Source organism: Crocodylus porosus, unplaced genomic scaffold (genome assembly GCF_001723895.1).
Source record: "Crocodylus porosus isolate Cpor-Errol unplaced genomic scaffold, CroPor_comp1, whole genome shotgun sequence".
NCBI lineage: Eukaryota > Metazoa > Chordata > Crocodylia > Crocodylidae > Crocodylus > Crocodylus porosus.
In genome coordinates this window covers 4,058,069-4,072,370 of record NW_017728939.1, presented here as the reverse complement: position 1 = coordinate 4,072,370, position 14,302 = coordinate 4,058,069, and the positions used below count along the sequence as shown (strand labels likewise).

General features: G+C 51.6%; 1 protein-coding gene and 1 long non-coding RNA gene across 2 annotated transcripts in view; one reads left to right on the top strand and one right to left on the bottom strand.

Moving 5' to 3' along the window:
- Nucleotides 1-514: 514 nt before the first annotated feature.
- LOC109318437 lies at nt 515-12,560 on the top strand. The gene is made up of 3 exons (XR_002103249.1): nt 515-530; nt 3,145-3,150; nt 11,358-12,560. It is a non-coding gene; the product is annotated as an uncharacterized LOC109318437 (long non-coding RNA).
- ERLIN1 (ER lipid raft associated 1) overlaps nt 9,970-14,302 on the bottom strand; it is a 38,456-nt gene continuing 34,123 nt past the window's right edge. The window contains exon 9 of the mRNA XM_019547708.1: nt 9,970-10,149. Coding sequence (XP_019403253.1) covers nt 10,143-10,149 — 7 coding nt within the window. The 3' untranslated portion in view covers nt 9,970-10,142. The remainder of the gene's footprint in view (nt 10,150-14,302) is intronic.

Sequence of the window (14,302 nt, the reverse complement as noted above, 5' to 3'; positions counted from 1 at the left end):
TTCTTGGCTGTCATTCAGCTTGGCTTCTGGTTGCAGTGGGGCGAGGAGGATAGAGTCTCTCTTCCAAACTTGCTGCCTTGATGGTTCCACTCCCTAGGCTGGGGATCAGCAACCTACAACCCAGGGGCCTGACTGAAGCCTGTCAAGCAACTTCATTCAGCCTACAGCACCAGAAAGTTGGTGGTGGTTCGGCACCTGCTCATACATACATTGGGAATCTTGGTAGCAATTCAGCAGCTGGAGAAATGGCAGCTGGAATGGGATTCATATACCCAGTGCTGTACTGTCAGACCAGTAATCCACGTAGCTCAGTAGCCTCTGACAGTAGCAAGCGAATGCTTTAGAGCAGAGGCAGGCAAAATATGACCTGCAGACCGGATCCAGCCTGGGGTGAGGTGCCTACCAACTGATTGATTGGATCCGACTGCAGCTGCCCCTCCAGCTGTCCGCATGGGGCCAAGCCCCTGCCAGACAGCACCACCCCAGCCCTGGCCACACAGCTTCCTGGTGGGGCTGCTTCCACAGCTGCCGTGGCCCTCCTTGGCTTGCTGTCTCCAGCAGCTCTTCCTCCTGGTGACCCTGCTGCTTGCTGTTGACCAGCAGGGTGGCAAAATAGCGCCATATTTAAAACCATGGGTTTTGCTTCCCTGCCAATGGGGGGGGAGCAGGGAGCAGTGTGTGGTGGGGTGGCATGCACAGGAACCTGGAAGACTAAAGGAGCTGCCATGAATTTGGTAGGTCCCTAGTTATAGATGTTTGACTTTTAGTATGTGGTTTGTTTTTATCTGTAATTTGTTAAAATGATATCTTCTGAAAGATTGGGTGTGCAGCCCTCAACGGCTCACCAAAACTCATTAAGTGGCCCTCCAGCCAAAATAATTGCCCATCCCTGCTTTAGAGGGAGAGCATGTGAACAGGGTTTATCTAGAGCGCTCCATTCCCTGTCATACTCTCCCTGGCATCAACCAGCATCGGTTTAGGAATGGCAGAGAAATACATATCTCTATTTAATAGCTCCCAGTGGGCCAGTGCTCCATTAACATTTAATCCCTTTTCCCACTTGATTATACCTGCCTCTACAGCCTCCTGCTGCAATGAGTTCCACAAGCTGACTATGCACAATGTAAAAAATACCTTGGTTTAAACCTACATCCTGATCATTTCTGGGAGTGTCCCTAAGTTCTTATATTGTACACCTTGGTGAACACAAGGCAGTCCCCAATAACTGGCCATGTGAATGCTCTTTCTTCACAGCTGATGTGGAAAAGCTCATCTCACTCCGTTATGCTACCTCACAATGACCGCTGGGTCTGAACTTGTGCACTGGGGTTTCCTGCCAAGCCGATGTGCTGTATATTCTCACCCTCGCTTATCCTGTGGTAATTTGTTTACTTGCCTGCACCCTTAAAAGAGTTTAAGTAGCCCTTGGAAATCGCAGACAAGCTGAACTGCTGCAAGGGAGATTTAAACTGATGTGTGTCCCCATGTACAGTTGCAATTCAACTACAGATACGATTTCAAAGCAAATTAAACTGATCCAGGTTTGTGAATAGATCTGGGCTAAATCAGTATTGCTATTCTCTATGAAGACTTAAGGATTTCCATAAAACATTATGGGTTGAGCAAGGGGGGTTGTGAGTTAGGGTGTCTGGTTTTTCTGGGAGGGGAATGGGCCCTGGTGGGGTTTGGGAAGGGAAGAATGGGCACAGACAGACAGACCAATATGCAGACATGGATGCTCAATGGTTTAGAGACTGAGGGCAGAGGTGGTGCCCAAAGCCAACAGGCCCAGGGCCCCAGCCCACTCCTCCCATCCCTCAGAGCCTCTTGGCACTCACCTGGGAGCGTTGGTGAGATGGTGCTTCCATGTGCCCTATGCTATTCAGGGTGGAGAGTCCTTGTGCAGAGAGGGTCCTGCCCCTGACACCTGTGTGGGGTCTGTCCTGTGGGTGGAAATGGTCCTGGTCTCAGGGGGGTTGGCTGCTGCCTCATCCCTGGCAGTCCCTGCGCCCCAGGGCTGTGGCTCTCCAGGCTGGGCAGGCACTAGTCCATGACGTTGTGGGCTGCCCATGGCACGGGTTGCACAAAACAGGTGGTAAGGCAATGACAGACCTGCCCCCCCCCCCCCCCCCCCCTCCAGCTGCAGGGGCATGTCCCAGACCCCTTGACCCCACCCTGCCTAGGAGACCCCACAGCAAGGACAACCCCAGGCAGGGCCTTTTAGGAGCGTAGCCTTGGGGTGGGAACTACCCCTGGGACCCTCAGAAACCCCCTGTCCATGTCAGTGGGTGAGCCTGGTAGCCCCACTGCAGGGAGCAGGAAGGGGGCATTGGAGACAGGGTAGGGCAGGGGGAGCAAAAACCCATGCCCTCCCCCCGCAAGGGGCAGAGAAACCTGTCACTGCCCCCGGGCTGTGGGCTGGGTGGAGGTCCAGACAACTGCCATCATTGCTGTGGGAGGGAGGGAGGCATGGGAGCCCTGGGCACTTAATTCACCCCCCTCCAGCCACAGCGAGATGGCTGATCGTTCAGGGAGCGGTGTTCAGTGCCTGCAGTGAACAGCACCATTGTAGGGGGGCGGGGGGACGGTGATCTAGGAGCCAGAGTCCTCTTGTCTGGCTGGCTCAGTGGATGGGGACACGGCCCGGGGCTCTCCCCTCGAGGGACCCTGGGCAGCCCAGCCCCAGGGTGGGAGCACTGGCTGGCTCAGACACAGGCAGCTCTGGTCTTTCTCTTCCAGCTCTGGGCTAGTTTTTCAGGTTCAGGGGTCCCCCCTATACCTCAACAGTGCCCCCACCCGCTTCCCTGCCGGCTCACCATGCAGAAGCCGGGGGGCTCCAGACCCCTGGGTCCTGCTGGCGAGTGGGTCGCTGGGCAGCGACTGCTCCTCCTGCCGCATGTTAACGTGGTGACGTCACAGGGGCCAGAAGGGCAATGAGGTCATCCCAGGTCAGTGGGGAGGGGGGCACGAGCAGGAGAGGATGTGGGGTGGAGTGCAGGGACACCCGCTCCATCCCTACCAACCTCAGGCCATCCCCTGCCAAAGGGCGTTCAGGATCCAGGCGCTCTCAGGCTGGGGAGGCAGCGCTGGTTCTGGGTCCTCAAGGGAGGCGGGGGAGACGTACAGGGCTGGACGGACAGGCAGAGGCACGTGCGGATGGAGGCCTTTCCCCTACAGCCATTAGGCCCATGTAGGGAGTCCTGGCAGAGGGGTCAGCTCTAGAAATGTCAAGAGCTGATTGTTCATTAGACCCCCAGAGAGACAAGGATGGAGTGGGTGGCAGGCCAGCCTGGCTCCGCTGGCATCTGACTGTGTGTGCGCACCCCCACCCCACCCGCTTGTGATGGGGGGTCTCTTTGGGGCAGGGTGTGGACAGGCTGCTGGGGGAATGAGTAATGCATTTTGGGAGCTCTGCTCTAGTGCATCAGCTCATGTTGTGGTGTGCAATGCATTCTGGGAGCCCTGCTATCACTGGGGCTGGACAGTGCATTGTAGGGCCTCCCATATGCATCCAACGAAGGGGCAACAGTTCAGCATCTGCCCCTTAACACAGGGGTGGGCAATTCTTTTGGGCAGAGGGCCGGTTGCTGACTTTCAGCAAGCCATCAAGGGCCGCATGACAGGCAGCCCAGGGCAGATTAATATTAATTTTCTAAATGTTTTAGGGGCCCCACGAGCCAGACAGAATGCCCTGGCAGGCCGCTTCTGGTCCCCAGGCCGCATTTTGCCCACTCCTGCTGCCTTAATACCATGCATTGTACTAGATCTGCAGTGGCTCAACATCCTCCCCCACACCTCAGACAGAGCCACTGCCACCCAGCAGCTCTGCACCAAGATGCACCCATGACAACTCAGTGCTCTCCCCTAAACACACCTACTGTGAGAGACCCCCCAGAGCCCCTCCCAACACACACGCACCCCTAGCTGGGATAGGCCCACAGTGCAGCATTCCTTCCCTGCGTGCACATCCCTGCACTCCTCCATGCACCTCGCTGGGAAGTGACCACAGAAATGCACCCTGCTGCCCTACAGAGCTCATCCTGCCACACCCACAGCTCAGCATCTGCATTCACCAAGCACCACTAATGCAAGAGCATGGCAAATACCCAACACAGCCCAACCCCACCGACCCACAGCAACACACCATCCTTCCCTTGCATTCCCACTGGGAAGGCATCACAGACACTCAGCCTCCTCCCTGCCATGAGCCCTATTTTGGTATAATTGCAGAAAACTGCTTCCCCCTAACACCCTGTACTGTGACATACCTACAAGCAACTGAGCATCAATTCCCCCACCCAAACCTTGCCCCAGCACACACCCACACCCATGCACACCTGCTACTGGGACAGAATGGAAATGGCCCAGTGCCTTTCCTCAAACACAGTCTGCTGTGCCAGAGCATCAGCAACTTGCCATTCTCCACCTAACACATCCTTGGTTTCTAACCAGCTGCAGGACATAATCCTCCTCCCCCGCAAATGCACTCCATCAACTCACCATCCTGTGCCCGCAGGATCCTCCCTACAACATACCTGCAGCAATACCCTGCCCCCAACACACCCTATCCCATGACATGCATAGATATTCACAGTCCCACCCCCGAGCACCACACTGGGATCAGCCCAGTCCCTGGACATAGGGATCACTGTGTGTTCGTGGTCTCTAGACTGCAGTGCACAGCGGAGGGTGTTTTGGATTTTGCTGGTTGCCACACGGGGGTGGAGGGAATTTCCACCCTCTACCATTGGTACTGGTTTGAGCAGGGGGAGGGGGAGGGCCCAGTGCCGTCTTCTTCAGCAGCTTTGTGTGTTGGCTGCAGCCCAGGTCAGAGGTTGGAGCAGGGTGGGGTGTGCTGATACTCCTGCTAGGACATCAAAAACCCTCAAGGGTTTCTGGCTAAAGGATCCAACTCCAGTACTCGAGGTCAGAGCAATCTGACCCTGGGGATCAGGAAGGGCTTTTACTGTATAGTCAGGCTAGCATGAACTGCCCAGGGTTTTGTCTTGCTCTGCAGCAGGAGCATGGTTCTCTCTCTCTCAAGTCTCTTGAGCATATTTAACAACTGCCTGTCCTTCTGGTCTTTGCAGGAGCAGGACATTGCCACTGCCCTCCTTCTCCTTTACTTGTTGCTGATGTTTTGGGCACTGTGCCTGGTAGTTACATTGGGAGGGGTGTTTACAAAGTTTGTAGGAACAGGTTAGACAGACATAGGATAGGTTGGATAAGGACAATCCTGCCTTGAAAGGGGGGTTGGTTGGAGCAGATGACCTCCTGCAGTCCCTTCTAGCCCTCCTTTTCCATCATTAGAGGACAATCTTGGCATGGTCCTCTAGCTTTAGCCCTCTTCTGTAGAAGGCTCCTCAAAGAGCAAATATAGCACCCATCTTTAAGAAAGGGAAGATGGAGGATCAGGGGAGCTACAGACCCATCAGCCTCACTTCAGCCCCTCTCTCTACAAAAGGTAGGGTAGATTTGCACCTTATAGACTAACTAAATCATATATATGTAGAGAGAGGTGTCTTTTGCCTGGTCTGTCACAAGATGGCGATAGTCTAGTCTAATCTAGTTTAGTCCTTGTATGTGTGCGTATATGGGGGGGGGAGGGTGTGCACACACACATACACACAATAACTATGTATACTATTCAGTATACTTATTATGTATACTATACTATACACAATTACTATATACATATAGTATACTGTATACTACATACATACTATATACTATGATTACGCTATACTATACTATATCCATTTTGTGACAGATCAGGCAAGACACCTCCCTCTACGTATGATTTAGTTAGTCTACAAGGTGTAAATCTACTCCACCTTCTGTAGAAAGAGGCGTCTCTTGCCTAGTCTGTCACAAGATGACAGTATTTCAGAGCATTAGTTCCCACTGAACAAGTGCCCAATTCTCAAAGATTATACTATGCTACAAAGCTGCTATTTGCATTTATTCCACATTATAAATACTGCTAATTAAAGCCACCCTTCTTTCAACTTGCAAATAACTTTTCCCCAGAGCCGTGTTTCTGTCACTGATTTGGGCAAACAGTGCAACTCCTCTCCCTTCCACTGCTTTGCTCCTGCCACTCACGACTGCCCAGCTGTTTTCTCAATTAACTTGCCTCTACTGAAGTTGAGCACAAATACTTTAAATTCTACACAAAGAGGTGTTACTGCCTGGGTGTGGTTTTAACTTGCCAGACATAGACAGGATGGCACAAGAAGGAGAAAAGATAATATCAAACACCAGTAAGGGCAATTTTATAATAGTTTGTGAACCTAATCTTCTGGGCAGCATCCCCTCCATAACAAATGGAGGTAAGTTCTTGCACAGGTACTTGGTAGAAGTTAGACTGTGTTGATTTGGGGCAAGAAAGGTCACAGATGCAAACATCAGGATGAATATGGATGTGCCTTTCGCAGCAGCATTGTACATACTTCTGAATAAGTGTTTCAGATAATTGAGTTTTGGACTTCTAAGATAATCTGTTTCAAAATAAAAAAAACAGGACTTTTCTGGGATAATTTAAGAACCACAAATCATAGAAAATGGTGCCGCTATTGATTCAGCTGCACTGAAGGCATATTTCCCTGGTTTTCAGAGTGATTTTTTTCATGAAGCAATGAATAAGTGTTGTTCACATCCACCTTGAGGAAGACAACAGCTCTCAACTCCTGCCATATTTCTTCACTCCAAACACTGGATCTTCTTTCTATAATGCCAATTCCTCTGGGTTGTCTTTTGCTGGTAAACAGAATAAAATCTATTTAGTGTTGCAATTGACTATAAAAAGGTTTTGTAGCCGTCAAAAATGGGCTGACTGATAAAATGGGATATTTTCCAGGTATCCAAAAATAAATTCCCAAGGTATCTGAGAAACTAGGACCATTTTGGGGTAACCCTTCTGCTAGGCACTGGATGGCAGTAACAAAGGTACAATGTAGGAGTTTACATGAACTGTCTATTTTGACTGACATCCCACCCAGAAACTGGGAAACTAAATTTTAGCTGGGTGTTCCACAGTGAATGAACTTCCCCACTCACAAGCAACAGGAACTTGTAACAGGGTTTACCAAAGAGGAAAGGGGACAAATACAGCTTTAATGAAAACCATGTGTGTTAAGGATCAGCTGAAATCACAAAGTTAATAGTATCAGTCACCACCAAACAAACTGAGCCCATCCTGCGGGAAGAGACACTCACCCACAACTGCTATCCAGGGGCTCTACCATCTACTCCAGCCAAAAATGACAGCTGTTGGCTATGGAGATCTGCACTGGAGTTGGCAGTTTGGGATCACTGCTCCTCACTGCCACCTGGGGTTGTCACCACCCCTGGAAATGCTGCTCCTTGCCACCTTCAGAGATCACTGATGCACTGCCACTAGGGATTGCTGTACTCATCACTGGGGATTGCTGCTCCCTGCTGCCAGAAGAGGTCACAGCTGCTGCCTTGCTGGGGATCACTGCTCCTTACCACCTTCAGAAGGAAGTCCTCACTCCTTTTCCAGTTGTTTATGCAACCCCAGTTCTGCCAGATCCTGGGCTGCCCAACAGCAGGGACTTCAAATTTCAGAATTAAGGGTATAACAGGTTTCCATCTGTACCTGTTCTAGGACCTTGCTCCCATAGACACGCTCTTTCAGGTTTGCTGGCCAACAGCACTGCCATATAAGACATCACCCCTACCTGAAGTCTCTCTTGTTCCTTATATGCATTCTTCACTCTGTACCCAAGGACTACCCTACAGCAGACCTTTGCACAGTTTACAGTGAGTGCCAATTCCTCAGCAACCTTTACACAACTTCCCCTTGTGCCATTTGCGAACCTATAACCTTCACAGGTTTGGAAGAGGGCAGCAGATGCCAAGATCTGACCCACCTGGCCCTTGAGCCACAAACAGTAAAGCACAGGCCCAAGTAGCCCCCAACCCTCCGAACATGCATGCTAATGAGGGTATGGAACATGCAGTTACCACGAGAACGTACCCTACAGAACATGGGTGTCCACTATACAGCCCCTGGGGCTTCTCACAGGGTGAAGAACCCAACTCTGTGGGTTGAATGGGGTGAGCAGGGCTCATCACTGCAGTTGCCAGAGCCATTACATTGGCACAGCTCCAGAACCTGGAAGGTTAACACCTATTGCTCCCCTCCTCCCCCGGACTTACCCACATCCAAGATCAGGGTTTCAGGCACCACTGGCTTTCTCAACTGAAACTGGAAGTAGAGAAAGGGGTGGTGGTGAGTGGTAGTGATGTCAAGCCCCGGGCTTCTGGAACTGTGCCATCAAACGAACTACTATCTGGACCAATCAAGACCCCTGCGGATGTCGTGAGGGGAAGCCAGGCCCCAATTCTGCTTCCCAGGAGCAGGGGCATTCACTGGGCAGGCTAGAGAACCTGTTTCGGGCATGCTCACCTGGGATTCCTCTGGGTGATCCCCCATTTTGCATCCCAGGGCAGCAGGAAAAACAGCAGCTTGATTAACACATTCCTTTGGAGCTCCAAACCACTGTCTGTATCAGCTGCTGCGGGGGCATGGAGAGAGCAGGCCAAGGAGTAGCTTTGAAGGTAGGCCCTGCAGCCAAAGGCTCTGTTTCCGGATATTAGAATCTACCATTCAGAGACCACATCATATGCTCTGTGCCATGAGTGAGGTCAGAGAGCAAGACATGCAGGCACAGGGCACTAACCAGCCACTCCACGCTGAGCAGGATACACTGCAGCAGCTCTGCTCCACCTGCCTGGGATGAGCCCAGGACAAACTCTCAAAAACAAGGTTCTGGTTCCCATTGTCCTCAGAGCAATGGTTCTCAATCAGGGTGCCATGGCACCTGGGGCACTTTTGAGATCCTTTCAAGGGTGCCATAGGGTGTCATGCAAAGTTCATGCTGTAAGGTGTGCAAAACAGGATTCACAAGATGAACAGATTTCACATAGGAATCCAAGCTGAGGTCTCTCTGAGTTCTCTGCAATAAAAGAATCCTTCTAGTATTTTTCTGCAGGAAAAAAAAAATATATGTGAAAACTAAGCTGGCATTGTCTGAGGGGTGCACCTTGAGACTAAAATGGTTGAGAATCACTGCCTTTGAGCCCAAGCTCAAGGGCTGAGGGTTACCACCAGGGGGTATTCATCACAAACCAGGGGGCAGCCCTCTTCCTCCTCTCCAGGAAAGCCACTGCTCCGGCAACACAAGCCACGGTAATGAGAGCAAGAGGATCATTTCCACAGTAGCTACATTGCCTTGTGCTCTGGGATGTTGAACTCAGAGCAGGGCTGTATCTTGGCTGCATCCCCATGGCAGAGACAGCTGCACCATGAGGGCTCCAGCTGCCCTGCCTGTCCCGTTCTTGTTACTGGGATGGGCTTGGTGCAGCCTGCTTTGCGCATGGATAGAGAACAGGCTTCACCAGGCTTCTGAACTGCTGTGACCCTAGCACTGTGGATCTTGTGCTGCTACTTGGCCCTGGGGTCAGGAAAAGACTTGTTTACTCCATGGTGAAGGAGCAGCTGAGATAAGACTTGGTCTCTGGCTCTGTATACATAAGGGTACACAGAGCCTAGCAGCAGCTGTGGTGCATGGATACAGTCCCACAGCAGGGTCCTGGTCTGGAGAAAGCCTGTGAAAGAGGACTGGCAGTTTGAATGGTAGGCCTGGAGAAACCCCAGGCTCATGAATGAATCCCTGCCTCCCCCATTCAGTCCGCAGTCTGTGCAGGGTCTTCATTATTAACCTGGGAGGACTTTGGGCAATGCCTTTTCCTGGCTTAAGGACTAAGTGACCATGAAGGCCCTTACTTGCCATTGTGTGAAGGGAGAGCAAGGGCTGTAAGCAGGCTCCAGCTTAGTCAAGGAGCATGGTCCTGGACCCTGTGCAGGTGACAGGCTCTAGGGGCTTTCCACCACATAAGGCATATCTTAAAAAGGGTGTGAAGTTGAATTATTTATTGCACCTGCTCTCGGGCTGATCTGGGTCTTCCCATGCATCTGAGAGGGGCAGCAGGCTGACTGCAACATCAACAGGAGCTTTCTACTGAAGAACATCTTATCCAGAGTGATGCTGGTTAGGAGGCAAGGAGACAAAGGGCTGAGAGACTGCTGCTTGCCGCAGAACTGCAGCCACCTGCTAAATGCTAACAAAATAATTTTATTCTTGTTTTATCCAAAAATTCAACATTGTGCATATACATTTGAACACAAACACGTTTCCAAAGGTAAAAACTCCACAGAACCCTCTTCAGTGACCAGGAGAAGTGCCCTCCCCACGCAGATCCCAAGAGCCTGTGGCAAGAACATTGTTTAAAACCAGATTTTGAAGGGCATCCACATTCTGAGATTGCAACCAAGCAAGTCTTCCCTCCCTGCCCCCCTTAACAAGCTCTGAGAGAGTTCACATTCTTGGATGCAAAGTGCCCTTTGCCCAGAGACAGGGCAGAAGTTCCCATCTCCATTTCTACATGCTGCAGCTGGAGAACCAGCAGGTTAGAACAGGCAGAAATGATCAGAAGGTGGACCCTCAAATGGTAAAAAAAAACCCAGAAAGTTCAACATCAAAGTGCCGATCAGATGCCAACAGGAGACTCTCAGAGACTCCTCGGAGAGATGTACAAAAATACAGTGAGATGAGGGCATAGAACATGCAACTCCCAGGCTTGAGAAAAGATATTGGAAGCCCTAGATGAAAAAGTGGCTGGAGGGGGTGGGATGGGGAGTTCTGAAGGAGAAAGAAATTTCTTACTCCTTCAGAACTCCCCAGGAGGGCTCCCTGCCAAATACTTCTTTTGTGCTCAGCTGTTTGTGCCCAGCTGTAAGGCTGTGGGAAGCAGGAAATCTCTCTTGCATTTGTGCCCGTCCAGTCCGCTTGGGCAATGTAGAGTTCAATGCAACACTGAACAAGCTGGCTCCAGCGAAGCAGAAGCCCCAAGGTGAAGGACCTGGGGAGGGCCATTAGCACCCAGGCAATTCTCTCTTGACTGTGGAGGAAGTGGTACTTCCTTTATTCCTACCAAGTACAGTACCTTCTCCTGTGCACTATCCTGAGTCCAGCCTGGAGTTGGGGGGAAGCAGGGGAGGAAGTGTGTGTGTGTGTGTGTGTGTGTGGGGGGGGGGGGGGGGGCCCCCAACAAACTACACTCCTGCACTCTCACCCATGTCCATGAGCTGGGGAATTACTCCCCTGTCCCAAGTGTAGCGGTGACCACAGGTACACAGACAAAAGGCTTTGCCCCAGAGAAGCGCAAGCCTTGGTCCACGAATACTTACTGCCACATGGGTTCCAGGCTTCCACAAAGGTGGATCCAAGAGTCTGGAAAAGGAGATGGGGAATCCCAGCCCCAGGCAGCCCCAATGAGTGCCCTGGTGTATGGGTGCACTTAAACCAATGCAGCACTGGGATACGCAGACAAGCCTAGCATCACTCATTTGTCCTGTCATTGCTTCCAGCGCCTATGTCTGTTCTCTTGTGACACAGTGTATGCCAGGAGCGCTCAACCCCCAGCCCATGAACCAGACCTGGCCTGCAGAACCATGTGATCTAGCCCACAGGACTCCCGATGGGGTCTAGAAATTTGGCAGTGGTGGCTAAAGGGAGCAGGAGGGAGCAGTGGCAATTAAGTGCTGCTACCACCTTCTCCACCACCAAATTTCCAAGCTCTGTGGGCCAGATGACATGACCCTGCATATGGGAACCAACCTGCATGCACAGGTGGGATGGTGAGCGATGGGGCTCCATCAGGCACACAGAGGACTGGGGCAAGAGAGCCAGAACCTGAAAGTGCATGGGGCTGAGAGCAAGCGGCAGGGTCTGATCCTGTCTTGGGGGCTGGGGTGGCAGGCATGATCCTGCAAGGGGCCACAGCTGTGGCTGCCACAGAGTATGGGACTGGAGCCCGATTCAACATTTGCCTGATTGAGCCCCAGCTCTATGCTATGCTGGATTGGGCCTGCAGACCCATTTCACACCAGTCATTTGGCTTTCAGAGCAAAAAGGTGGGCACCACTGATCTAAACCCTCCTGTGTCTCTGGGAATGCAGGACCATTCATGCAAAGGGTCTGAGGATGCAGCACCTACAGTAGGTGTACCCACATTGCAGGGGGTGTACATCCCATTGAGGATCACCACAAGTACACTTCACCTGTACCTGCAGGCATGCTCTAAAGCTGGAAATACAGCAGAGATTCTGCTCCAGGCACTCTTGTGTCTTCAGCCTGGGGAACGTTTGGGAGCAGCCACTGAGGGTGAGCTCACAGCAGCCGTACTAGCAAGCTTGTGGGTTTGGAGCATGCATGCAGGCACAGGAAGGGGCTTGGCCCCTTCCTCACCAGGACCTGCCACCATTGCCATGTAGATAAAGCCTAAGCAGCTTCTATCTGTACTGACTCAAAGCTGTTACTTGGTGGGCATTCAGCAGTCCATGAGAAGTGGAGGCTGGGGAGAAGACTTGTACAGACATTCTAATTCCTTGTGACAGGCATAAAAAAAAACCCGCAGAGCCCCTGCTGGCAGGGTATGGAGCCAGCCCTACAGCCCCTGCTGAGGTCACCTTGTCCAAGGTTAGGTCATGTCAACTCACTTCATCATCTACTGCAGGGGTGCCCATCCTGCGGCTCCAGAGCCACATGTGGCTCTTCAGAAGTTAATATGCACCTCCTTGAATCTTTGTACAAGCACACAATGTGACATAATGGCTTTGGAAGCTGGTCACTGTGTGTTTGTGCAAAGGCTCAAGGAGATGCATATCAACTTCTGAAGAGCTGCATGTGGCTCTGCAGCCTCAGGTTGCCCACCCCTGATCTACTGGCTTGTGCCATGGGGCAGGGATTGGCAGAGGTAGGCCTCTCTGTTCCTAATACGCCTTCTATTCCCAGCAGCCTCCTCCCAACCTGGAAACTATCCCATGACACAGCCATTTCAGTTGATATTGGCCAATTAGAAAAGGCCATGACTCCACAGGGAAGTGGCTGCCCTTTGTCCAGCAGTAGCAAGGATTTGGATTTTTATGAGGAGTTGGAATTGGCCAGTTTCTTCTCCAAGTCATCTCCATGGAGGGCCATATGATCCACCTGGAAACAGGACACTACTCTGCTTTTGCTCAGTAATTCCCATTTAAGCCCAGGTAAGCTCTCAAATCAAAATCAGGTTTCCAGTAGCGGGGGGGGGAGGGATTTTGCTGAACCACCATTTTCATGGCCGGCATCTTACCTCCAAGCAGCAGGACCTGCCCTTTTCTAGCATTCCTGTTTATACTTAGCAGGAAATGGCTGTAAATTGCACCTCCCAGCTCTTCCCTTTATCTCCATCTCACCCCCATGTCTCTCCTTGCCCTAACAAAGTTCTTGGCCTTGCTGCTCAGGCCATTTTAGGGTTTTCCCTCTCTGACCCATTATCTTACATGTTGGATCCAATGCTCCACCTCGGCTCTGGCAACACTTCTACTGACTGCTGGCTAGTCTATGCTTTCCTGCCACCCCTTCATTCTTCCTCCCACTGTGTACACTGGGAGGAGATCCTACAGCTACCTACAGACACCATGACATTTCACATGCCAACAGAACTTTGGCAGCAGAATAAGTGAGCTCCTGGTGGCCAGGATACAGATGTGCAAACTCATAGATACAGACAAAAAGAGGGCACAAGCCAAGAGGAACATAAAGGTCACGACAAGAATAGGGCCTGGGACAGGATCATGAATGGCAGATGCCCTCGGGGAGCTCCTGCACACATCGCCGGGACTGTCAACAGGAGGATGTTGACAGTGCCGGCACTGCCAGTAGTGGCGGTGACCAGGGGATGATCATGGACTGCCTGGATCACAGGGTGGTGAGAGGCGACTGCCTGCAAGCACCAGTGACAGTGTCAGTGGAGCCTTTTTGCAGGGGTGCACGTGCACCCGCATGCACCTCCTATGCTTCACCCCTGGACAGGAGCTCTCCTACATCATAATACATTCTGAAGGGAACTCTCCCCCAAGTCCTAGAGCTGCTTTCTAAGGAACTCCTAAAAGATGGTGTATTCTCCACTGATTGCAAACTCCCAATCAGGTGAACAGATGCAATCTCTGCTGCCGCTTGGCCCCAGGGAACTGGATGGTGGTTCAGCACTTGTACAGCTAGATGCTCCTGGGCTCCCAGTTTGGCTGGGCTCTAGGAGCTCTGCAAAGCAAACATGAACACGATCACAAGCCATTCTGCATCCAGGCCACTTGAATGATAGTATCTCGGAGACAAAATTCTCTGGCTACAGAAAAAAAACCAAAAGAAACAACCCCCCCCCCCAAAAAAAAAAA